Source organism: Vidua macroura, chromosome 10 (genome assembly GCF_024509145.1).
Source record: "Vidua macroura isolate BioBank_ID:100142 chromosome 10, ASM2450914v1, whole genome shotgun sequence".
NCBI lineage: Eukaryota > Metazoa > Chordata > Aves > Passeriformes > Viduidae > Vidua > Vidua macroura.
This window is the reverse complement of record NC_071580.1, coordinates 4,223,152-4,249,484: the sequence shown is the minus strand read 5'-3', so window position 1 is coordinate 4,249,484 and position 26,333 is coordinate 4,223,152. Positions and strand designations below refer to the sequence as shown.

Genomic DNA, 26,333 nt, shown 5'->3' with positions numbered 1-26,333 from the left:
GGGGCGACACCGCGGCGTGTGTCACTCCCCCACCCACAGTTGGTACGGCCCAGCGCGAAGCATGGCGGGGCTGCGGGCGGCGGGACGCCCGTGGCGCCGGCGCGGCGGGAGCGGGATTCGCGCTGTGGGATGCCTCAGCCGCGGGTGGCTGCCGCGATAGGGAGCCAAGGACGAAAACTTGTTCTACCCAAGTACCAATGGGGCTGATCCCCAGCAGCGTGGGCAGCAGGGGATTCTCCACCTCATACTGAGCACCTGCAGTGCTGCGGTCCTGCTCTGAGGTCTGGTCCATCCACAGAAGAAGAACGTGTTGCTGGTGGAGCGAGTCCAGAGGAGGCAAAGGAGAGGGCTCAAGAATCGGGGCTCCTCTGCTCTGGATACAGGCTGAGAGGATGTTCAGTCTAGAGACAGTAAGGCTCCAGGAAAACCTTGGAGCCCCCTCCAGTGCCTAAAGGTGTCTTCAAGAGAGCCGGCGAGGGACTTGGACAAGGGCATGGAGTGACAGAACAAGAAAGAATGGCTTTAAATTTAAAGAGAGAACGGTTAGATTAGATATTAGGAAAAAATCCTTCCCTGTGACAGTGATGAGGCCCTGAGACACATTACCCAGAGAGACTGTGGCTGCCCCATGCCTGGAAGTGTCCCAGACTCACCAGCCTGGAGCGGCCTGGGAGAGTGGAAGGTATCCCTGCCTGTGACGGGGGTTGGAAGTGAATGGCATCTGGAGCCCTTCCAATCCCAACCATTCTGCAACTGTCCTTGTTCTAAGGCTGAAAGAACCAGAGATGCCCATAGTGGTAGTTCTTAGGAAGCAGATGCTGTCCTCCCATGGACCAGGCTCTGCTTCTGAGCTGTTACGTAAACCAAACCCGTCCCAGCATTAGGAAAAACAGCACCAGACACATCTAACTATGCATCTTGACAATCTGTTCACACCATGACTCCTCCACTGTTGTGGTTGCTGCCAGGCCAATTTGGGAGGTGACAGAAAATTCAGGATTTTAACACAAATCCATGGCAAAAGCAGCACACTGCCCTTTAGCAGCCAGCACAGAGCTGAGGGGCAGCAGGAGCTGTTCAGAGGCAATGGCAATGCGTTCCTTACAAAGACTGCTGAGCAAAGTGTTTTCCGTGGGAATTCTGAAGACTTCCTGCAATGTGCACTGCCCACAATACAATGTGTTAATTTCAGGCGAAGCTTTAATTCCCTTTTATCAAATGGCTGAGATATTTTTAAAGAAAGTAACATGAAGGATATATTTCAACTAGGGTGAAGCAGGATGGTTAAAAAAGGTATTTTATTAAAGCTGCAAATCATAAGCCACCTTATCACTGCAAGCAGTATTTGCTCTCAGCCTTGCCTTTTTAACATCAATTTTTTGGCAACCCACATTTGCTGCCCAGGACTTCCTGAACAGATTGATGCTTCCGGCAGTCCTAAGGAAATAAGAACCTTTGGTTTCTTCAATTCTGGTAAAACGATTGCTTTTCCCCACTGCCTCCTCCAGTCAGCATCACATCTGGGTGTTTGTATTGGAGCATCATGGAGTTCAGCTTTTTGTTACATGAGTATTTAAAAATGGGTCATCATTTTCTCTACACCTTTATTTTTAACCTGTGAAAATCTCCATTTTCTCCTGCTGATTTATGTCATATTTTATAGAAAGGAGGTATCCTCATTAGACCTGTGGAATTGCCACTACTTGTCACAGGCATCTTACCTGTGCTCAGTGCAACTGTTTCACCTGTCAACAGTTTAAGCTCATCTCCAATGCCTTGGCAGGTATTTGAGTTTTGTTAGACACTTGCTGAGTCTCTTTGCAAAGAACTGAGCTATCCCAACTAGCTTTTAGGTATCTGGCAATTTCCCCCCTCCTCTTAGAACCTAAGAATCATTTAGGCTGGAAAAGACCTCTAAGATCATTGAGTTCCAAGTTTTGACCAATCCCTACCTCAGCCAGAACAGAGCACTGAATGTCACGTCCAGTTCTTCCTTGAACACCTCCAGGGATGGGGACTCCACCACCTCTCTGTGTAGTCTCCATCAAATGGCGTTCCATTCCAAATGGAATTCCAAAAGTCCATTCTAGGATCCCCCGGGTGGCCCCCACATCCCTGACCCTTCCATGGGGATCCCCCAACCTGGCTTCTGTGGTGATGGCCTAAGAAATGTCAGGATCGTCAAGTCCAACTTTTAGCCCTCCACAGAACATCTCCAAGAGCCACACCATGTGCCTGAATGCATTGTCCAGACAATTCCTGAACTCTCAGGTGTGGGAATCACAGAGGATTTAGCCTGAAGGCACCTCCCAAAGTCATCCAAATACAGCCTTCCTGTACTTACAGTACAAAGATTTGTAAGTATCAGGTGCTAAAACAAGGCATGATGCAAGAGAGACCAGAGGTAATTAACTCATATTCACGCAGTGCTTTGAGCTGGTGAGTGGCTGGAAGGAAGCCAGGAGAGCCTCAGGAAAGCTGAGTGACTAGGATGGATGCACTGCTGACAGTGTCTGAGCAACAGCTGCTAAATGTAGGAGGCTCTTGAAAGAGGTTCCCTGCTTTGTTACACACGGAAGGTTATTTGGGCTGAAAACACCGCATATTCCAATTCCCCGGCCCCGCCGCGGGTCTCCCTCAGCCCCGGCCCCTCACTGGCGCCGCCAACATGGCGGCGGGCCCCGTCACGTGCGCGGCGGCGGCCGCGCCCCGCGCGCGCGCGGCACCTCCCCCGTGAGGGAGGCGAGAAAATGGCGGCGGCGGCGGCGCCCTGAGCGGCGCGTCCCAGGCGAGTGTCCCGGCGGGGCGCGCGGAGCGCGGGCAGCGGCAGCCGCGGGGCCCCGGCCGGGCCGCGGGGGCGGGGAACCCGCGCCCTGACCGCGCCCCGGCGCCGGGACGGGCCGGCCCTTCCCGCCCGCCTGCCTTTGCTCTCCTGAGGGGGCGGTGGCGGGGCCGGGCTGGGCGAGGCGGGGGCTGAGGGTGGGTCAGCCCGGCCTGGGCGGGGGGCGGCCGGCGAGGGGGCAGCGGGGCCCCTCAGCGCGGGCACGGTGCTCCACATGCCGTGGGGTGTGTTCCCAGAGAGCATACCTTCGTTATTATTATTATTTTATTATTATTTCCGAGCTCTCTGTCAAATACTGGAATGCGTATAGGGGTTAGGCTTGGAGGATATTTTTATTTAGTTTGGGTTTTTTGTGGTTTGGAGTTGTAGGGAGAGGTTGTGAATTGGAAAAAAAAAAAAAAAAAAAAAAAAAGAATAAACCATGTGGTTGTGGTTGTGGATGTGGGTTGTCAGCATGGTTTGTTATTACCATGGCATCTACCAAAACTTTCCAAAACACGAAAATATGAGTAATGACATTCGTATGTCCACTGTAAGGGTAGTTTGTTAATTGGTATAGAACATCAGGTTTTTTTTTTTTACTTCAGGTTGTTGCTTTGACCAAGAAAAATATAAAGAAACAAAACTTTGGAATATTTACCTTATGCGTAATGTAACTTGACATTATATGGTGTCTTGTACTGTTACTGCTTGAATAAATACATACTTTCAATAGAGTTTTCTGTTGTGCTTTGTATTTTGGGCTCACTTAAGTGTGTAGTGGTTGTTTCAAATCAGTGTGTTTTTTAAAACTTTGCGTTATGGAGATTGTTTTGACTTAACATTGCTCTGGGAGCATCACTGCAAGGTCTTCATCATTAAACAAAAATAATTTTCTTACAAGTTAGCATCTGATGCCTGCACGAGGTGTGGTGTCAGAGGAGAGATGGAGATGCTGAGCAAAAATTTAGGAGCTCCTTACTGTACATCCTTTTTTCATTTTATGTCCTTTGTGAGAACAACCTGAGCAATGACAATTCTATTTTTTAAATAATTTTGAGCAAAAGGATTAACAGCTCTCATGGAGTAAACTTGTGATGGAATAGTTATTAAGTGGGATATGTTACACATCTCGCTCATAACACACCGAAAACGTGGCTGAGAATGAAGGAAACGAGATATGTTGTTTTAAGCTAATTTTATTGGTTGTATAGCTCTGCAAAAACTAGCTAGACAAGTTGTAGGTTGTTAGTATTTGGAGGTGCTTTTAATGTCCACTGAAGGAGACAGGATTTTTTTCAATATACTTTTCTTTATGTGAAATTAATGTAAAGTAGTTTTAGAAATGATGCTGGGTTTATTGCAGTTAGAGTGGGAACCCAAGTGTGTTAACTTGTGCCCTGATGTAGGTACACAAGTGGCATCAGTAATGCACGACAGACCTGCATTTTTAACAACAAATCCTATTTTTTCTTCAGTTCTAGTAGCAGGGATCTCTGCGTTCAAAGCATTCTTGATTTCCACAAGTTTTCTTTCCTGGCAAGGTCCGTGCAAGTGTCCAATACAAGGGTAGGCAAGAGGTCTCTAGGTGACCGTGTGTGTGTTACAGTTTAGCTGTTGCAGGTCTCCAGGAACTGCAGCATCATGTGCAGCCCTCTGCTTGCAGAGCAGTCGTGTTTTGGGAGGTGAGGGTGGCAGCCTGGCAGTGTCCTGCTCTGCTTCCAGCTGTGTGAGTTGAAACTCCTGATTTATATTCCCATTTGATGCAGCGTCCAATGGGCGGTTTTGTTAAGAACTTGGCAAAGCTGCTTTTTTTCGAGTACATTGCAGCTCTCTCTGGTTATTTCTCTGAGCTCCTCTTTATGGTAAGAAGGAAACATCTTCTCAACCCTCCCTTTTTTTTGGCATAGTTTGGAAAGCAATAAACGGCTACTATGTGATTTCCTGTTAATCATAATACAAAGACTGAAAAAGAAACTGCAGTAAACACCCCCATAACATATATTGAGATTTGTGATTCGTTTCAGTTATAAAGATGACAGTTTGTGCTCTGCAACAGAGGGAAGCCACATAAGACTGGGGAGGATCATTTGAGGTGCTTAAATAGGTAGTTTTTTCTTTAGTTCTTGCTGTATCGTGTGAGGTATTGCTGTTAAAAGGATTTTTTCTTGTATCCTTTCCCTCTCTCTCCAAACAGAGCATTTCACTGGTGATTTTTGCCAAGAGCAGGTTTTGCTCAGTGTCCAGTGTCAGCCAGCATTTTCAGTCCTGGTCTGTGGGGGTGAGGGAGGTGCTACTGGTTCTGTGTAGCTGGTTGGAAATCTTGGATGTATTCCTAAATTAGTTCTTTATTGCTACTTTTTATGGATCTTAGAAAATTATCTCAAGAGATTGCATCAAGTAATAGCAAATACTATAAACTAAGATTAGTTATTAAGAAAGAATTCTATAGGGTTGGTGAGGCCCTGTGGAGGTTGCCCGTAGAGGTTGTGGCTGCCCCAAGTGTTCAAGGCTAGGTTGGATGGGGCTTGAAGCAACCTGGTGTATTGAAAGGTGACCCTGCCATGGCAGGGGGTGGGACAAGATGGTCTTTAAGGTCCCTTCAACAGAAACCATTCCGTGATTCTGTGTAACTTACCTTTTGAAAATCGTCCATTTTTCTGCCTCAGCAAACCATTCTTTTGCATTAAAATCAGCATGTTCTGGCCTTGCTTGTGAACCACTTCTGTGTCACTCCTGCCAGGCTGGACAAACGCTGCACAGCTATGGAGAATGAACCCAACACAACGACATGTTCTGCATCCACCACGACCGTCACCACCACCTCCACTTCCCGCACGCCGCTGCCGCAGATCTCTGTCTACAGCGGCTCTGACAGACATGCTGTCCAGGTACTGGGCTCTGGGGGCTTCCTCCCTGTCCCGTAGGGAGCTCTGAACACAGGCATTGTGCACTACTTCACACATGATTAACTTTTCATTCTTAATTGCTGTTGTCTTTCTCAATAGCTGCCTTGCTGGTTTTCAGGAGATATTTACTGGAGGGTCTCAGAGCACTTAAGGAGATAGTTCAGGGTAGGCCTGTCCCCCAAATAAGAGAGGGGGAAATGCTGTGATAGAAAGTTTGCTTTGCTCACCATTTGCTGAGGGTGCAGATTATTAACATAAACATTTGCAAAATAAAGCTTTTTGTTTGACCAACTTTGACTAGAGGGATCCAAGGTATTTCTGTGGGTAAGTCCTGCTTGGGATCCAGCCACCTCTTGCTGTTCTTTAAATTAGGTCTCCTTGAACTCCGTACAGTCCATTCTGTTGTGTTTGATAATTGGGTTTCTCACGCATTACTCTGATCTCTCAAAAAGCAGAACATGATGTAGGATGTGTTGACAAGCAGCTGAGAGGCTGGGGTGATGTGTTGGGGGTGATGCTGTATTGTCAGGCTGGCCTTGAGAATGTGAATATGTTGATGTTGACAATACTCTGTGACTTGGTCGAGACCAGTGAGGGAGCAAGTTCAGTATGACATAATAGGTGTGAAAAAATTCATTTGGCTTGATTTCCTTGTAAGGGTAAACTTAAATATCATGTCAGCATGGTGAGTGCTTTGTAATTGTAATTAATTACCTACTGATTCATCACAGGTTATTCAGCAGGCCTTGCATCGTCCTCCTAGCTCAGCTGCTCAGTACCTCCAGCAGATGTATGCAGCCCAACAGCAGCATCTAATGCTGCAGACTGCTGCTCTGCAGCAGCAGCACTTAAGCAGTACCCAATTTCAGAGTCTGGCAACTGTTCCACAGGTGAGAGTGAAGATTGCTGAAAAAGAATCATGAATTGTCTAGAGCAGGGCTACAGTCATTGTCAAATGTAATAACAGCTTAAGTGCCTGAGCTTAATGCCTCATGATAATTCACTGTTATATTTTAATGATGTTGTTATTTTAAATTGTATCATCCTCCAAACTGTTTGGAGGATTTTGTCCAGTGGTATAGATGCTCCAGTAGGCAACCATTCCATGCTTTATTGCATACATTATAATGCATCATGTAAATCATCAAGCAGTAATAAAATAAATATTAAAAATAGACAACTTCAATCTTCATCCCATGATTTTCTCTAAAAGTTGGTGGGGGAAGCAATGAATGTATCTTAGTGAAATAAAAAATAATGAACATCTGGCATCTTAGTGTGTTTTGCCTCACATCTGGCTGCATTATAAGTAATGGCAAAATTAAATTTTAACCCTGAGTGTGAAAATGTAGGAGGTAAATGACATTTAATATCTAAAACACAGCTTTTAACATCAGTGATCACTGGAGGAGACCCATTTTGAATTAAAGCAGTGGCAAGATTTCCTTTGACCTCAGTTTGCCTTGGATTGAGACTATGATCTTGCAGAGAGAGGTGGTTGTTAATGATTTTACCCAGGGAAATGCTAAATGGAGTTCTGGACCTCAGGGATACGGCTGTTTGGTGTCAGAACTGGACTGACACATTTTTGCTCCTGGCTTTTTCTTCTCTACCTTTTTCATTAGATTGTGGGAATATTTTTGTGGTAATTTTTTTGTTGTGATGAATTTCCATGTGGATATACAGTAACTGAAACAGAGCAAAGAAAATCAGGTTGGGAAAGGCTGAGAAGTTTTGGTTCATACAGAAACCTAAATCACTGTCCCTGTTATTCATCTGAAGAGCTGGAATAGCATCCTGTGACAGACACTTGATGTGCATACATAAGTTACCATTCCAGAATATGAGGCTGTTCTGTACCGCATGTATATATTTTTAGAAGATTCTAATCACAATAAAATTATGACGTGAGTTTTAATAATGACAGTTTTTTATGATATTGCATTTTAAGTTCTGAGCACCATAGGTGGTGAGGTGATCTCTTAGCTCCATCATTAGCAGTTTGGCAGACTTTACCTCTCATCATTTTTCTTCAGGTCTTGATCTAAAGACTTATATGCCTGAAATTTGGGAGGACTTCAAGGAACTTAGCACCTTGCAGGTAGCATTCCATAGTGCAGAGTGCACTTTGCTGAAAACAATTTCTACTGAGTAAAGCATCTTACTGTTAACTCAGAGAAAGGTAAAGGTAGAGAGGGCTGTTTCTGATGGTTTATAAATGAACAATGGCAATAAAATGAACATCACTTAAGCACTTTCTGATTTCACTATTTGACACATATTCTTGCTATTTAGGCAAGCCTGTCAGGTGGGAGGCAATGTACTTCCCCCACTGGGAGTGTCACTCAGCAGTCAAGCATGTCGCAGACCTCGGTACGTAACTGCACCAAGCCCTCCCTCCATTCCCAACCCTGCTTGCTTGTTATATGGCTACAGGGAAAACCAGAAAATATTAACAGCATTTCAGTTTGTACTGTTAAAATTAATACTACAGACACAGTGAGCAGTATGATGACTCTGTAGTAAGTGCTGGGTCCTGTGTGTGATTGTTGGTGGCCAGTGTTGGCTTCCCAAGTCCCAGACCCCTCTTGATGCTCTGAGGGGCATCTGCTCACTCCACAAGCACCAGTGGCTGTTGAAACTCCTGCAGAAATCACTCCCTGAGCTCTCATCTCTTACATGATTTCTTACTGGATTTTCTACCTTAGTTTCTTTATTCAGAGCACTACTGTAGGTGAAAATGTTAACTGTGTAGCAGGGATTAAATAGCACAAAATCTAAAGAATCCAAGTCAATGCTCACATATATTTATGAAACTGATTAAATGTTTATAGCATTCATTCTTTTATTGATTATCATCTTTTATCATTCATCTTTTTTCGCAGTTTCACTTTCCATATTCTAGGCATGTGCTCAGATTTCAGTTGTGAGCAGCTCTGTGTTCATTCAGTTCATGCTGTATTTCTTTGAGTGCCATTGTCAGACGTGCACAGTATCTTCTGTACAGTTTTACAGCTGTCTGAAGTAGGATTTGTTAGTCCTACAGATATCCTGCTTCTTAATCATACCCTCAAGCTGTTCATGACTCCAGTGCATAGCTTCAGTGATTTAACTGTGTATTTTTTTAAGCTCTCATAGCTTGGCTTGGCTTACAGTTGTTAAAAGTAAAAGCATTTATTCATTAAATTTCAGAGGGAAATTCTATTAAGATGTCTGATGTTAAACTAACAAAATAATTGGGCTGGGGTTTTTCAAGGAAATCCTTTAAGTAAGTGATGAAAAAGAGCTGGGCACTTAACTCTGTTAGACTGGTTAGAGAAAAAAAAGAAAAAGCAAAGACACAACAGCTTCTTTTTTAAAGAAGATGCTAAAGAGTGGTTCTTAAGCATTTAATTTGAAATTGGAAAAGGTCTTGGTCTTCAGTCGTTTTTCAGTGTGTGTTTGTGAAATGAGGATTGAAAGTCTGTAAGCGGTGGCACAAAGTGTCCTGAACAGGTTGCATAATAGAAGATACCAGTCAAGGCAGTTAATATAAACATTTAAAAATCTTAAATATTAAACTTCAGGTGTTTTTTTCTTAAAATATTGAAATCTCATTCTACATATTCAGTAAATGTATATTTCTATGAGACATATTTTTCAGACTTCATATCATTGTTTATACTTCTAACTGCTTATTATTAGTTACTGCAAAGTGGTTGCTTGCAGTTTAAGAATAAACATGTACAATCTTGCCAGAATCTGGCTCAATATATTTTTGATATCTTCACAGTTCAGAGATTCCAACTGCCCCTGCCATTTTTGTCAAGGGTTTTCTGGCTTTAGACCCTAGGGTGATGGAATTTCCATGACAGAAGCAATATTTTTGTTTCCTTAGATTAACCTCTCCACCTCTCCTACACCTGCACAGATAATAAGCCGTTCTCAGACCTCCAACACCACCAGCAGCAGCATCACCCAACAGACGATGTTGCTGGGCAGCACCTCTCCCACCCTGAGTGCAAGCCAGGCTCAAATGTATCTGCGAGCTCAGATGGTAAGTTTTGATTACAGTCCTTGCCAAGTTTGGCTTTGGTCTGTGCCTGTTGGAAGATCTAAGCTCTCTTTCTTAAATATAGTAGATATTGGGCTGCTCTGCTGTCTTTTTTTTTTTCCCCACTAATTTGTAGTATTGAAGGGAAAGTCCTCTTATGTGCTTGTATGAAAGTTCATAGCTGTGTTTATCTACCTCAAAGATTTTATAATATATATTATAAATATATATTTATTTATAATTTAAGTATATTATAATACTTAGTTTACATTATTCTCTTTTGTTTTCTTTGTTTCTATTCTCTATTATTTTCTTTGTTTACTAAAATTACCATGATAAAAAGTTCTTTAAATAAATTAATCTAAAACTAAAAAAGTAAATCTTAGAAGCTGTACATCAGTATGTATAAGTATGGTATCTCTTTAAGATACTGCATTTCTTTTACAGATCTTAAAAATTTCAGTCTGTTACCATGGGTTTTTTTTCTTGCTTAACAGCTTATTTTTACTCCTGCGACCACTGTGGCTGCTGTCCAGTCTGACATTCCTGTTGTCTCCTCATCCTCCTCATCTTCCTGTCAGTCTGCAGCTACTCAGGTGAGCTTGTCTAAACTTATTGAAGGTCCACCCTGTTGAGTGGGACAAAAATGAAAAGTAAGGAAATGTAGTGCTTTAGTTTTTCTTGCTTTACTGTCACCCCAAACCAGAGAGCAGATGAGCTGCTGGGGTGGCTCTGCCAAACTCCAGCTGAGTCACCTTACCTGTGAAGGTGTGCGGAAGGATTTGTCCTCACTGGGGCAGGATGGCAGTAAATGCATTCTGCATTCCAGTGAGGAAGCAAGCGCAGTTGTCTTGGGTTTGAATGTGCCCTGTGGTGACGCACAGAGCAGTGAGAAGTGAAATGTAAACTGCCTGTTCATTACACAGGTACTAACTGTTGAGTATGGATGAGATTATGTAATCAAAATAGGGAATGGTGATAATAATTAGTCCTCTTTTTCATGTAAAAAATGATGTAAAATAGTGCTACAAGTGTAGGCATTATCCTTGAAAATGAAATTTTCATTAGGATTGGAGATCTGGGGTCGTTATGTGCAGAATCTGGGTGTGGTAACAGACTTCAGTGAAAATGATCCCTGACTGATGTACATTTCAGAAAGCAAACTTTTTGTTTCATGTTACATTGGTGGTGTCATGATGAGAAGGGAGGTTAATATTGGTTAATTTGGAGGTTAATATAGAAACAAAGGTCTCAGTTTTGTTAGTGTACAGATGGCAGAGAAGGTGGTCCCAATGACCACCCAAGGCTCTGGTTTATGGTGGTGTCTGGAAGCTCACTCACAAGCCACTGCACTTCTGCAGTGTCTGTAAAAATAAAATTGCCTTTGCTTAAGATGCCTTGTGTCACTTACTTTGAAGGCACAATAAAAAAGAAAAATAAAAGTTTTAATTCAAATTAATTAACAATTTTCATTTCTGTTAAAAATCCAATAAGGGAAAAAAGACTTCTGTATTTATCACTAAAGTAATAAAGATCTCTATCCTTCTCTGAATTTTATGGCTTTAAAGATACTTTGATATGCAGATTTTTAGCTTCTTGTGATCACATAGGATGAGAAGCATTACAAAATGTGATTTTTTTTGCTGTTATTGCCTGATATGTATCATAGCTATTTATAGAGTTTGAGTCTTTTCATGTTTTGCCCATTTCCCAGGTTCAGAACTTGACGTTGCGCAGTCAGAAGCTGGGTGTGTTGTCAAGTTCACAGAATGGCCCACCAAAGAGCAGCGGTCAAACTCAGTCCCTGTGCCCCAGTAAGGCTGTCAGCAGCTCCAAGGGCAGCCAGCCCGATGCCTCAGAAAGCAATAGGAAAGGCGAGAGCCCCGCTCCGGAGTGCCGGAGCACGCCGGTCACACGGACATCCAGCATCCACCACTTAATTACACCAGGTGGGATCAATGTGGAGCTGCTGGAAACTGATGTGTAGATCACGGTTCTGTCAGAGTTCAGTGTTCTCTGACCATGTTATTGTAGATATTCCTCATGAACGCAGTTCAGATTTTATTAGTGAATTCACTTATTTATTGGTATTGGAATGTTCTTAAATCACAATACAAGCACAATATAGCAACTGCAATACCCTGTTGAGTCACAGCACAAACATGATTCTCATTCCTGTTCTCTGTATATTCATTGTTAGGACATGCCATCCCATCTCTGGGCAGCAAAATGGGGGCTGAAACCACCTCAAGCCTCTTGCTCCCATCTAAATCCATTTTATTGGTGGTTTGTTTCTTTTTTTTTGTGTTGTCTGTGTAATGAGAATGGTCTTATATCAAGTACTTTCATAAATCCATAGGTAAAAATGCTAAAATTTTAGTATTTTGTATCAAGATAAATCAAAATACTTGGTTAGAGAGGCACTTACACTGCATGCAGTGTATTTGCATCTTAGCTTTCTTATTTTGAAAAAGTGATGGTAGTCTAGACAATTGGTCTGAATTCTGTGGAATGCAGCTTGGCTTAGTGACAGCTTTTAGAGAAAGAGTGGGACTTGAGGCAGACATTCTGGAGGTATTGAACTCTAATGCTCTCAGAACTCACGTTGGTAAGAAAAAAACCCCATACTTAGTAGCAGAACAAATAAAAAAACCTACATAAATGAGTTGTTTCTCAAGTGGACAAAACAAAGCAAGAAGAGGTTTGCATGTGGAGGAAAATGTGTGCTGTAAGAAATGGTTGTGAGTCACTGGTTCACTTAAAGGTGATGATTTCTCTGGAAGCTGCACTATTTTTAGGTTTGTGCCTCTCAGTTGCTGTGTTCAAGTTCAGGCAAATGCTTTCAATGGTTTAAATTTATACTAAACTCTTGGAGTTTTATTTAGTCTCTTAGCATGGTATTATCTGAAGGTTAACTTAACAGTTATCAGCAAATCCTGTTGTGCTTATCATTTCTCTTCCAGTCTGTTTCAAAGCAAAGGTTAAATCCATTTAAAGTTGTGTGAAATTCTTAAATAAGGCTGGATCAGCAATAATCTCAGAACTAGCAGCAAAAAGATAAGTTTAGCTACTTCTTTATAGAAAGTACCTATATGTAAAAACCATGGCCATATTCATTTGTTCATTGCTGCATTTTGCTTTGGAAATTGATATACTCCCCTAATAAATTGAAGATATTTTTAAACAAATATTGGAAGTGTTAAAAATATTGTGCTGATCTTTAAAGTGAGAATGTTTGAGGTATTTTACAATATTTTCAGAACTTGAAGAAATAAATACTAATTGCCACTTCTTTTCCCTTCCCTTCCCTCACAGCTTCATATTCTCCATTGCAACCTCATTCTCTAGTAAAACATCAGCAGATTCCACTTCATTCACCACCTCCAAAGATTTCCCATCATCAGCTGATCCTGCAGCAGCAGCAGCAAGTCCAGCCGATTGCACTTCAGACTCCTCCGGGCCAGGAGCCGCCTCCATCCCAGCACTGTCTGCCCCTCCCCAGCCATGCGCTGCCTCCGGCTCCCAGCAGCGTCCAGTCCCACTGCTCCCCTATCCACGTCCATCCTCCGCCTCTCACGCTCTCTCCTACCCCGTCCCAGTCAGCTCAGCAGTCAGTGGTGGTGTCCCCTCCGCCGTCCCACTCCCCGAGTCAGTCACCCACCATAATCATTCACCCTCAAGCCCTTATCCAGTCCCAGGCCAGCTCGCTGGTGCCGGCGGCTCTGCAGCCCGAGCCGGCCGCTCCGCAGGCGGCTGCCGCCAACCCCGTGCGGCCGTCGCAGCCGCTCAGCCTCCCGCAGCACCTGCCGCTCCCGCCCTCGCCCGCCGTGCACCTCGGGGCCGTGGAGCCGCCCAGCTTGGTTTCCCCGGGCCAGCAGCTCGTGTCCTCCACGCCACACCAGCAGTATCCAGCCCTGCAATCTGCACCCATCCCTCTGGCAGCTCCGCCTCAGCTCTCGGCATCCTCAACCCAGATTCAACCGCTGCCCCTGCAGTCTGTGCAGTCTTTACAAGTGCAACCTGAAATTCTGTCCCAGGGCCAGGTTTTGGTTCAAAACACTTTGGTTTCTGAGGAAGAGCTTCCTGCTGCAGAGGCTTTGGTCCAGCTGCCATTTCAAACTCTTCCACCGCCACAGACGGTCGCAGTAAATCTGCAGGTGCAGCCGTCAGTTCCGATTGAAACTCCAGTGGTGAGTGATAACATTGCATGCTTTATTCTTTCCCTGGGCTCCTCTAGAGCTGTGAGTCAGGCTCATTGACTTCAAAGTGACCTAAATCAGGTGCTAGACAGAGGACAAGAAACCTATTGATTACAGAACTGAGTTTTAAGAAAATAATAGACTTTTTCCTTCTGATTCATATTTTGGTTTGGGGTTTTTATGTTGGCTTTTTGTAATGGATCATCCGTCAAGAATATGAACCAGGAATCCAGAAAATGTAAATTTAAGATCTAAAAATCTTGTTTCTTAATGAAATTACAATGTATTTGAAGTTTAAAAGAATAAGTAAATATATGACAGTGCTTACGTAAAGAATTTTGGTAAATGTGACATGAGGACTGTAAACTTTTACCTCAATACAAATAGATTTCGATTAGGAGAACAATCTATACTAGGTGGAAGGTGCATATGAGGTCATTAAGATGATTGATTTCTGGATTATTTATTTTGTACTAACATTAAAAATATCCTCTTCATAAAAGAATAGGGGAATTTTGATGGTGTTCTGGCAATTCCCATCACCACCATTTAATTTGGTTCAGTGTTTGTCTCAGATGTCTGCAGTTTGTAATTGAAGGTTTTGCCTTCAATCACTGGATTAGAATTGTGTACAGGAAAATAAAATATTATGCAAATAAGGCTGGTATTTAAGATGGCATTGCTGGGCTTTAGTGGTAAAATGCTAATGAGATTAAGATGAGCAAAAGAATCAGCCGCTCTTGTAGGCTTTTTTGAGGCTATCAAAAGGTTAAGGAAGGAGGTGTGCTGTTCATTTTCAATTTATTTTAAGAGAGTAATAATCTCAACTCTGGTATTTCATGGAGAAAATTGGGCAAAAGAGTAGGAGCCAGGTTTGCTTTTGACAGGGTGGTGTTTTACATTTTAATCTGCTAAACTGACTGTCAGGAATTTATGTAAATTTATTTCAATACTTTTGAGGGAAAGACCTTAAAATCTCTTATAACCCCTAATGCTCTTATAACCCCCAATGCTTGATAGTCTTGGTGTACTCTTCTGAAATACTCAGCCTGATTACACTGCTGTATAAGATAGAACAATTTGCAGACTGGTCATTGAACTTGCATTTTGCAGACGCATTTAAATAACATCAAATCAATGTGTAAAAAAAATAGCAGTAAACTATACACATAAGATACTGAAAAAGTCAAGTTCTCTGCTCTGATTGGAGAACTGTGCTTCTTTATGTATTGCTGTTTCTAACAAAATACTTTAATTTTACTGTCATAGTTATTGTGATGTCCTCAGAGTTCATTGTTTGGTATTCATTTTGGGAACTAGTATTTTATTAAAAGATTAACATATTTGACCTGGTAATTTCTTTTTAAAACTATATTTATGCAACTCTTTTAAGGTGTTAAGATAGAATGGAAATCTCTCTAAAGCAATAGTTTGTTGGATGCAGATTTACCAAGTGGAGAATGTGTGTGAAGAGGAGATGCCCGAGGACTCAGATTGTGTCCACATGGCAAGAACACCTACACCACCCACCTTGTCCCCACCAGCCATAACCTTGGGCAATGGAGAGGCTCTTAATTCAGAAGATCCTTTGTCAGGTGAGGACAAATGCCAAACTAAGATAGCTTTTGGTTTTGTGATTTGTGTAAGTAATTAATGGCCAACTATGTTTGTAGTTAGCAGGTACTGAGTAAAGGAAAATGTTTGCATGAGGAGGGTGTGTTTGTGGAATAGTCTGTTGAGATAATAGTCTGTTGTTTTAAAAGTGGAATCTATAAAGCCTAGGGAAGAGTCTGTGTTAGGGGTTGATGGGTGCAGAGATGAGTCTTGGGGATTCATCACCTCTTACTTCCTGATTCTGAGCCAGTGGTTGGACATAAGTGATAAAACGTAACATATTTTGTTATTTTTTGCAGAACATGGGGGACTGCCTTCAGTGACATCATCAGTCAGTGCCTCAGTAATTAAATCTCCATCTGATCCTTCCCATGCCTCTATTCCACCACCACCTCTTTTGCTTCCAGCAGCAACAACAAGGAGCAACAGCACATCCATGCCCAGTAGCATTCCCAGCCTAGAAAATAAACCTCCACAGGCTATTGTTAAACCCCAGATCCTGACCCACGTCATCGAAGGCTTTGTGATTCAGGAGGGGTTGGAGCCATTTCCTGTAAGTCTAAAAGTTGCTAGGAATTTTTTACTAGTAATCTTTGAAATTAACTCTTTGTAAGAATGATGTTATTTGTGGCTGGTTGATACTTAGATCTTGAATTATATTTCAGATGTTGGTTTTGACCTTTTCTCCACTGATTGGTGTCTTGAGTAGTAGGCTATATCTGGAGATAACTACAGAGAGTGGGTTTAGGCTACCATTTGGAATAACTTTTTTATATTTATCTGCCTCCTAGATCCCTCTATTTAAGTGATACCTTAATTTGAACCTCAGAACTGAGTCTGATAAAGTTCTACAATGCTACAATTTGTTGTTTCAAGCACTGGCAAGCTCTTAACTGGGCTAGGTGTAATTACTGCGGTGTCTGGTGAGAGGTACCATTGACAATTTTAAATCACAAACTGACAATTTAAAGCCTGTCTTTCTAATTTAATATGTGTCTCATTTTCCCATTCCTTCATTTCTGTAGATATAATGTGTTTCTCCCTTTGTTAAATATAATTGCAAACTGCAGAGCAGGAGTGAGTCTTAATTTGTTTAAGAAATAAGCTTTGGCACGATGTAATTTTACACTTCATTGATATGAAGTAGAAACTGATCATCTTCTCAGTTACAACTGTTAAGTCACAAATACTGTTTTTAATTATTCACTGTTGTGAATAAAGTTAATTACTCACTGTTGCTTTTCTTTTATTGCCCTAGGTCAGTCGTTCATCTCTGCTGGTGGAACAGCCTGCAGAGAAGAGATTGCTGGTGGAGGGTCAGATCATGAGTGTGGTGTGTGTTGAATCAGACCTGCAGAACACAAAACATGCAGACAACTCATCAGACACAGAGATAGAGGATATGATTGCAGAAGGTTTGTAGTTTTTGTTTAAATGCCCATTTCCCCCCTCCAGTTCTGTGTGTAATGAAATGGGAATCAAACTGTGGCCTGGCCCAGAAGAACTAAGTTATTCGGTGAACACATAGAATAACTTGTATAAATTCAGCTAAGATTTGAAAGTTCAGAATTTTTTAGCCACCCCTGGGCTTTCTTTCCCACAGCTTGTATCCTTATTGCACTAGAGCTGTGTTTGGTGATCTGCTTAAATTTAGTCTTAATGCAAGTCTTTCTCTTATTCTCTTAAAATAGTACTATTCCTTCTTCCATATCAAAACTCTTTGCAGCAGTTATTTTGTCCATAATTTGTTTAATTAGATGTTAATTCAGTTTTCTTTTCAGTATGAACACCATGCTGTTTCTCAGATTTCAGACAGCTTGTCTGTTTTGTGGAATTATGCAAACACTCACAGATTTGGGTTTAGTTTTGGTTTAGCTCCTTACAGCTGGTGTTAGGTTTATGTAGAGAATTTGTAGCTACTATTAGATGAGCTGGTAGGAAACATACAACATCAAGACACATCCACATCCACATCACGTGAGTAGAGGAGATTTTCTGATAGTAAATCAGAGTATGATTGTGTGTGTGTCAGAAACACCCTTCAAATACCCTTCTCAGTATTTCCAGCTCTTTGCTGCACTAGTGCTTTTTGTAGAGCAGGAAAAGTGCCATCTCACCTCACCAATAAGAGAAAAATACTGTGTAACAATAAGCTGTAGATAACAGATGTCATAATCCTTTTCTTTGTTGCACACAGATTATCTTTTTCATAGATTGAATGTTATATATATTCAAGATTCAATGTTTTCTTCGCTTTCACAAGTCCCTTTGGTTGTAGCAGCTGCTTCTTCAAAGTACTTTAAAATATTAATTAATTATGTCATTACAGGAGAGTTTGCATTTATACTGTGGAAGGCCTGATTCTCGTAATGAACTCTTTATGAAACAATTCATGAGGAATGTAACCCTTCTTTTTTAATTGCTTGCTATGTTTGAGGGCAGACCTGCTCATGGATGGCTTGAAATGCAACAAAAAACTGATTAAGTTCATTGAATAACTTAATTGAAGGTTCATTAAAGTTCATTTTGCTCAAGATCTTTTCTAGACAGAATGAAATCTATGACTTGCTTTGCTTTGCATAATTGTCTGTTAATCAAAGTATTTAATTGAATGAGTTAAATATTTGAAGATCTTTTGCCTGCTTGAGGTGAGAGATGTGAACATAATTTTGTGTCATTGGAACTGACTTTATTCCTCATTCCTTCTTTAGAGGGACTGGAGGAAATTGAAAATGATCTTCTGAAGTGCGAATTTTGTGGAAAAATGGGATATCCCAATAAGTTTCTGCGGTCAAAAAGATTCTGCTCCACATCCTGTGCCAAAAGGTAATTCTATGTAGTTATTGTTTATCATTATCTGGCTAATGGATTAATCTCTCCTGGTTAAGAGAGCAAGAATTCACAGTCAACCTCTGAATGCAAAATCTTCCATTATAACAACTGGAAAGTTGATGTTTAACACCATAAGTTTTAGAAACAGGGAATAGTTGCCCATTTCTAGTTGCCACTTAGGTCACGTCCAGACACGCGGATGCCAAAAAAGAGCTTTCTCATATGTCTGCTGTGTTCCCATTTAGGTAGTGGGAATATATATTTTTGATTTGATACTTCTTGGGACACCACCAGCAAAATAATTTCAAAGAGATTTAGTCCTTTAATCTTAACATGGGATTTTTGCCTCTATCCTCCTTTGACTGGGTATCAGCAGGGTAGAGAAAATGGAACCAGGAAATACAATGTGATTTTAGGTTTTCAGTGGACATTTCAGATGCGATAAAATGCAAAGGTATTTCTAAAAATGGGAAGGACAGACATCTTCCAGGGGTCATCTGGATGTACTTGATCCCACAACAAGATGAGGGTTTTGATGAAATGGCCTTTGAGATACTTTTCTCTTGTATTTCTTTGACAGCTGTTGTTGTAATTAAGCAGCATTTCTACAACACTGTGATTTTATGGTTACTTGATTGAATTCAGTCCAAAAAACTCCTAGTGCATTATTGAATATATCTTACTTCTTTAGGCACAGCCTTAGTTGCACTAAGAAATTTGGGCTGTTTCCATCAGACAAGACCAGTCGTTGGAATCGGAAGTCAGATAGCCAAAGTCTTGGGCGACGCGGGCGTCGGCCGAGCGGCCCTGAGGGGGCATCACGAGATCATTTTCTTAGACAGGTCTGTGGAACATTTGCTTAAAACTATGGCACTGCTTTGGGAATTGCAAATAAAGCCTAATACTGTAGTTACTACGTTTTCCAGCTTCCAATTACTTATCCATCTGCAGAAGAAGATCTGGCTCCTCATGAAGACGCTGTTCCCACGGCCATGACCACGCGCCTGCGGAGGCAGAGTGAGAGGGAGAGGGAGCTCCGGGAGCTGAGGATGCGGAAAATGCCAGAGAGCATCGACCTCTTACCAGTGGTGCAAACTGACCCCTCAGTATGGACTGTCGATGAAGTCTGGGCCTTTATACATTCTCTGCCTGGTATGGAAGGGGCAATAGCTTGTTCCGTTGGTTTTAACAATGAAGTTCCTTGCTTTATAGCAGCACTGTGATGAGGAGGTGATGTGGTAACAGCAGCAGTGTTAGCTGGTGATAGAGACTGGAATGTGATTTGTTTCCTCTTGCTTGTTCCTTCAGCACAAATCCCATGTTGATAGAGCTAGTCCCACTCCTGCTGTTGCATCCCAGCTGATGGAGATTAGAGCTGTTCCTTCCTTCAGTCTGACTTCTCTCAAGAGGTCAGTAGAGAGATCAGACACACTTCCTCCCTGTTACAGTGCTTTCTTCTCTTCCTTTCTCACTTCCTTCTTCTCTTTCTTCCTCCCTTGCTGCTTATTCATTAGAAAAAGCAAGAGCAGTGTTACTTCCCTTGATAGAACTGAAAGGTTTGGAAGACCTGTCATGATACAAGTCATTAAAAAAGAATAAGCAAGTTTCTGCTATAAAGTTAAATTTTTTTTGCATAGCTTTGCTCAGAGATCTTCTGCCTAGAAACTCTGCATACTGCTAGTCTCAGTTTGTTCTCAGAAAAAATAATATGGTTTTTCCTTGTTCACAAACCTTTCTTTTAGATCAATGTTCACTGTTACCTTTATGTCATCTTTGGGTTATTTGGCATTTATCATTTCCTTACTATTACAACCTTTAAAGCTTCACTCCCCACCTTTTCCCAAGGATGCCATTTTATCTGATCAGACACTAACCCCTACAGATAACAAGGCAGATCTCCACAGTAGCAGTCATACCAGAATTTTTGTTGCTTACCCATTAAAACCCAAGCTACGTTTGTTCCTAATTTTCTACTTTTTCTGGAATGCTATACCATTTTTTTTGTGAATCCCATTAGACTCTTAACCTATAAGGAATATATCTTCACTGCTAAGTCATACACATGCATTTTGACAGACAGTCTTTTTTAGTAGGTCAGGCAAAGAATTGCATAAGAGATGTTTAAAGTTGGCAAGAGTCATCCTTGAAGTACCTTTCTTCTGATAGTTTATTGCAATTCAGTAACACTGTCTGCTTCTTGGGAACCTGCAGTGATGACTCTGGAAACTAGCAAAGCTCCTTGGGTTTGGGATGTGGTTATTCCTGTTTCTGTACTTGAGCTGTGTTATGGAGTGTAGCTCTGTCACTGCTGTTTTCAGTTACTGTTTGTATGGATTCGAGGCTCTAGTTAATTCAATAACTAACCCTAGGCTCTCAATAAATGATAACTCCTGTGCCAGAGTAATGGAAGTGCCACATAAACACTATTCACTTGCAAGTATGAAACTAAAAATTTTATTCTTAAAATGTGGTTTCTGTTTTGAAACCATTACTTTTACAATATTTCACCAGCTGTTGGATCTGGTTTAGTTTTGTGTATTCTATAAACAAGGTGATCTTTGATTTTAAACAAACATTTATTTATATGTGATGAAAATTTATTATAATTACTCATTCCTTTCCATATGAACGCTTAGTTTCTCAGATACTTTTTTTAAAAAGAAATTCAATAGATATTTAAAGTTATATTCACAACCTGCCAGAATTTTTATTGCTGTGTTGCTGCATTTGGGTTTTTGGGTAATTTTGGGGTTTATTCTTTTCAGTATATTCTCAAGTCACTCTCTTGAAAAAATATTTCATCATATACTTCCAAGATGGATTAATGCAGGAAATAATATAGATGATTCTCTTTATGGCATTTTATATTATATATCTACTTGGTGCAGTCTGTGCAGGCCATCTGTAGACCATGCTGTAGGAGATGGTGATTTGTCACTTTTCCATGTACATTAGGGACATCTGTTTTCATTTACAGCTTTCTGCACAGTCTGTAGTTGAAATGGACGTGTGTCCTTGTCAGGCTTTTCCTGAGTTCCTCTGGAGCCTTTTGGAGAAGTCAGTGTCTGGGACACTTGCACTGTTAGCTGCTTCTTCTGGGGGAAGAGACAGAACAGCTTAAGCTGAGCAGAATTGTTCTCCTTTCTGTCTTCAGTTGCAAGATGAATGACCTTTCACCCGCTCTCCACCTTTTTCTTTTGGCTAAGTTATTGCACAACAAGTAATTGCAAAAGTTAAGAATATACCCAGATGTGCTTGGATGTGGGAACTGCAATACCTTCAACTTCCATGCTCTGCTTTTCCAAAAATGGCTTTGATAAAAAGTGTTTAAGAAGTTGCACGGAAATTGCTTAAAAATTGCGGAAAAAAACTGGCAACAACAAACATCCGGTTTCCTATTTCAATAGGACCAGTTTTGTTCCTAAATGTAAGAGCTTCTTCTGATCTCTGAGACTCTTTGTAAATGGTGTGGCCTGACAATCACAATGTGCAGGTCTCAAATCAGACATGCCATGATACCTTTCCCAGAAATACTCAATACTTGACTTACAGATGTTTTATCTGTTGTTGGTACTTCAATAAGAAAACCTTTATGATGATGTCAGAGCTGATTGTTGCATGAGGTCTCCTTAACAAATCATTAAGGAAAAAATGTGCTTTATTCTTCGTGAAAAGCTAACTTTATCCAACCTTGAATGTTACAACCTTCACACAGTAATAATCTAAATGAATTCAGGTTTGGATGTTGATACTTCCTTCCATGTTTCCTTTCCATTTGCCTTGTACACATTTGTAAATCCATCAGGAAATTAGGCTATCTATTCTTTATGGAATTTAAATCTGAACACACAAGAGAATATAAAATTAGTTGCTGTCATCTAGGTAGAAAAGTTCTTCACAGTAATTTGATATCTCTATAATAGTGTACATTTAAAAAGGGAAAATGTAAAAATGCCAAAAAATAAGCTTACTTGAGGAATAATTGACATCAGGAATGGAAGGTGGAGCACAAATTCAAGTGTGTCTGAAAGGCTCTGAGACAGATGCTGGATTGAGAACACAACTGTATTTAAAAACCCCATTAAAAGCATGGCTGGGGGAAAGAAGCTTCTGATAATGACTGTTAGAAGACATTTATCCATCTAACAGAGCTGCCATAGAGCCAGGCATAACTGGCTGATTCTGCTCAGCACATATCCAGAACATCTTTGGAGGAACCTTTATTTCCACAGTGTTCTTCAGTGGAAAGGGGCCCTCAGTTGCTTGGGACAGTCCAACCCATGTAGAGTCTTTTTTTTAATGTTGTGATCTTCAGTTACCTGAGACTGGTAATTCATGTTGAGAAAAGAAGTTTAACATGGGAAAGAAGATCCAACCAGTTTAAAGTTGCACTTGTGAGCAGTGACTTGAGTTACTGCTGTGTGTAGAATATTCACTCTGATAACAAATGCTAAATATCTTCATGAGATGATTGTGCCAAAGCCCATACATCAAAACTTTGTTTCTGTAGCTCAGTGGTGTAACACACAGATGGAAATAACTCCTTTTGGAAATTGTAGCTATTTGGATGTTCTCACTGCACAGAGCAGTATAATATAGCTATCATTTATAGAATTAGGTAATAATATCTTTTTATTGCTGGAAAGAACCTACTTGAATTATGTTCCTGATTGCTATTTCATTGCTGTTTTCCCAGTCTCTTCCAATGATGAGAGGTTGTTCCTCTTAATGAAATGAAAATTCTGTCTTTGCTGGGACTTTAAATTCCCAGTGAGTAGTTCTTCAATAAATACAGTGCAATTAGAGGCTGTAGTAAAAATTATTTTCATATTATTTCAGAATTCCCATCATAATACTGAACTCTTTTATGTAATTTAGGTTCAACAAGCTAAAGAGATGAGCACTGGAAAATGTGTTGCTGAAAAGCTCTGGTGTGGACAAAATCTGGTGTGGATATTGGATCTAAGAATGGACATTTCTAAACAGTAATCATATTTTTTATTGCCTTTAGGTTGTCAAGATATTGCAGATGAATTTAGAGCACAAGAAATTGATGGACAAGCTCTCCTTTTGTTGAAGGAGGATCACCTTATGAGTGCAATGAATATTAAGCTTGGACCTGCATTGAAAATCTGTGCACGTATCAATTCCTTGAAAGAGTCCTAGGAGGTGAACGTGAAGGTTTAAACAACAGTTTCAGTGACAGAACCAACAGTAATATGCCAACATCTTCACTGTGGCATGAGTGTTACTGTGATGTTTTGTTAAGTAGGTGGGGCTCTCCCCACATAAAGACTTTAAAATGTTCCTTTGATTATACCAGGAGTCCTCTGTAGTTTTCAACAACTAATAAGTTTATAGTAAAGCCTGAGTAATGCTTTGAGTTGAAATTTTTCATGGAAAAACATGAAGTGAAATATGCTGTGATAGGTTAGATATTCCCTAACATGTACTTCATCTTCTGAGTTATGATTAACACCCCAGTCCCCACCCCAATCCAGACACCATTTAAATTGTGTTGCTGTATTCTGAAAGATTTTTCCCACATACAGCAGTGTTTGGACTGAACTAACAGAAGTGTCCACAGGCCCTGTGGAAGCACTAGTACCAGTAAAATGCTATGCATTTAGTTGTGCTCTCTGAGTTTGTTTTAGTCTTGAGCAAATTGTTTGTAAGGGGTAGGTTGGCAGCTGGTTTTCCTTGTGTAGGCTTACCCTCATCTCTGCCACTATAGTATTTTCTTGAAGTCTGTAAAATACTATAAATCATGTAGATGTCTCATCAAAATCCTCATGATCAGGCTACTGACACTCCTGCCAGAGGTAACTGAAGCACATGTTACTTTACTCTTTGAATGCTGCTATGCACTAAGGGAGCATTTAAGTGTTAGGTTTGTAGTTTCACATGCTGCTAGTTAAACTAGACCAGCAGTTCTCAAATGGGGGTTCAGAGCGGACCCTGAGGAAGTGTGGGAGCACTTGAGGTTCACGTTCCCAAATGCCTGGATGTGAGGGGCTGAAAACTGCAGCCAGGACCAGCTCATGTTGAGACAAGTTGCTTTAAAGACTGGGGGTAGAGAAGGGACAGCATAACTCGTGTGTTCTTTTTCTTGATACCTCTTCTAACATGTCTTTGCCTGTAGTGCATTCCCATTGCCTCACTGGAAGCTTCCAAGCACCTTTTCCTTGTCCAGTGGCCAGTGTGAGCTGTGCTTGCACTAATTTAAGGAAGGAGCAGTGACGCCCCCTCAGAGCTTGTGCAGGAGCAGCTGCTGAATGCCTGGAGCTGCAGGTCAGCAGGAGGAATGCCAGCTCTGGGAGAATGTCCTGGTTTAGGGCATATTTGGGAGAACCAGGACAGAGAAATGTCCAGGGGCCCTGCTTTGTCCCTCTGGCAGGAGATTTTGTCTTGGATGCTGCAGACCCAGGTGGTGGCATTTTAGTGTTCCCCTCCATCTTCCCTCTCTCACCCTGTGTGGAACAAATACATTTCCCCAGTTACTGATGCTCTTGGAAGCTGCCTGGGCTCTGAGGCAGCAGCACCTTCTTGGCCTTTGCTTCCCCACCACCTGTGCACAGATGCTCTTGGATGTATTTTGTCCTTCTGTTCCCTCCCTTTTGCAGCTCCACTCCCCTTATGTACAGACCTGGATCCTTAAGCTCTTGTTTAGGGAAAGAAGGGTACGTGTGCAGATAGTTATTGTGTATATTTGAATTAAATATGTGTATGTGTCTGCAAATAATGTATTTTTTTGTATTTTATGCAAATTAATGCATAATATATGATTGTGTAGGGAGGTATTCAGGGGGCTGTACAGTATTCCTGAAGAGAAGAGGAACTGACCTAAAGTTTGAGAACTGCTGCCCTAGATCAAAAGGAGTCAATGCACATACACTGGCTAAAAGGCAGTTTCTGACAGACAGGTTAATATGTATATTATTTAACTGATGACCTTAAAGAGTAAATTTGAATTACAGAAAAATCTGTGCTTCATTTTCCTTTAATTACACTATTGCTTTGTTTCCACTAACAGATTTTCTACCATTACCTTCTAGAGATCAACATTAGAATCATTGTTCTTAGTTACAACTGTTTGAGCTTGCTAATAGCAGATGTTATTAATGTTTTTATTAACCACTGAAGCTGCAAGTTAGGACAACATGTTGCAGTTGCACCCTGGTATGTGGCGAGACCCCTTACCCAAATGGCACCAAAGCTTTAGAGGATGAATTGATGCCTGGGTTTATTTTGGAGGGAAGTTGCTAAGCACTTTCTAATTTGTTTTTTTTTTTCTTTCTATTTTCAGTTACTGTTGTAAAATAAACTTCTTAGTTGAAGTTCCAATGTTTGCTACTGTTCATTTGAAAGACATTCAAATGATGGAGACAGTGGGTTCCCATTTGTAGCATTTCTGTAAGATAAACAGTGTAGCATATCTGTAACATATGTTCTAAAGGATATGTTCTGTTTTGATGAGCTAACTGAAGACTAAAGATATCTTAGATATTTATCCTTTGGCTTTTGTCTTAAAGTTTTATTATTTTTATACAGAAATCTCACTGGCTAATTTTTAATCTGTCTTCTGATTGTACTGTTCTTAGGCAATGTAAAAAGTAGGGATACATAAATGTGGTTTGATAATGGCTTAAAGTGTACTAGAAAATGTGGACTTAGGGGTCTTATTTAGACATGTAGTTAATCAGTGTTACATGCATGAGAATTTCATGGCCACTTTAATTTTGCTTTATTAGACAGCTTTCAGGAAAGCTTCTCCAGCTAGTGTTTGTGTCCAGCTCAGCCAGAATCACTGCCAGGTGCCAGGAGCTCAGAGCAGACCCCAGTAAGGCACATCTGGTCCTGTTCATCTGGTACGTAACATTCCCTGTGGGTTTGGGAGAGCCACAGATAATGAGTTATGCTTTAAA

General features: G+C 41.1%; 1 protein-coding gene across 3 annotated transcripts; it reads left to right on the top strand.

Moving 5' to 3' along the window:
• Positions 1–5,566: 5,566 nt before the first annotated feature.
• PHC3 (polyhomeotic homolog 3) lies at positions 5,567–26,153 on the top strand. 3 transcript variants are annotated; one of them, XM_053986032.1, is made up of 15 exons: positions 5,567–5,712; positions 6,462–6,620; positions 8,026–8,103; positions 9,608–9,766; positions 10,261–10,359; positions 11,478–11,712; positions 13,079–13,953; positions 15,407–15,557; positions 15,876–16,129; positions 16,835–16,991; positions 18,288–18,402; positions 19,100–19,250; positions 19,335–19,560; positions 23,420–23,577; positions 24,551–26,153. In XM_053986032.1, exons 1-14 carry the CDS (start codon positions 5,587–5,589, stop codon positions 23,572–23,574), a joined length of 2,940 nt encoding a protein of 979 aa, XP_053842007.1. In that variant the 5' UTR covers positions 5,567–5,586; the 3' UTR covers positions 23,575–23,577; positions 24,551–26,153. The 3 variants fall into 3 exon arrangements, with proteins under 3 accessions (XP_053842007.1, XP_053842008.1, XP_053842009.1); XM_053986033.1 differs by lacking the exon at positions 24,551–26,153 and having other exon boundaries at positions 9,641–9,766; positions 23,420–23,788; XM_053986034.1 differs by lacking the exons at positions 6,462–6,620; positions 8,026–8,103; positions 24,551–26,153 and having other exon boundaries at positions 23,420–23,788.
• Positions 26,154–26,333: the final 180 nt, after the last annotated feature.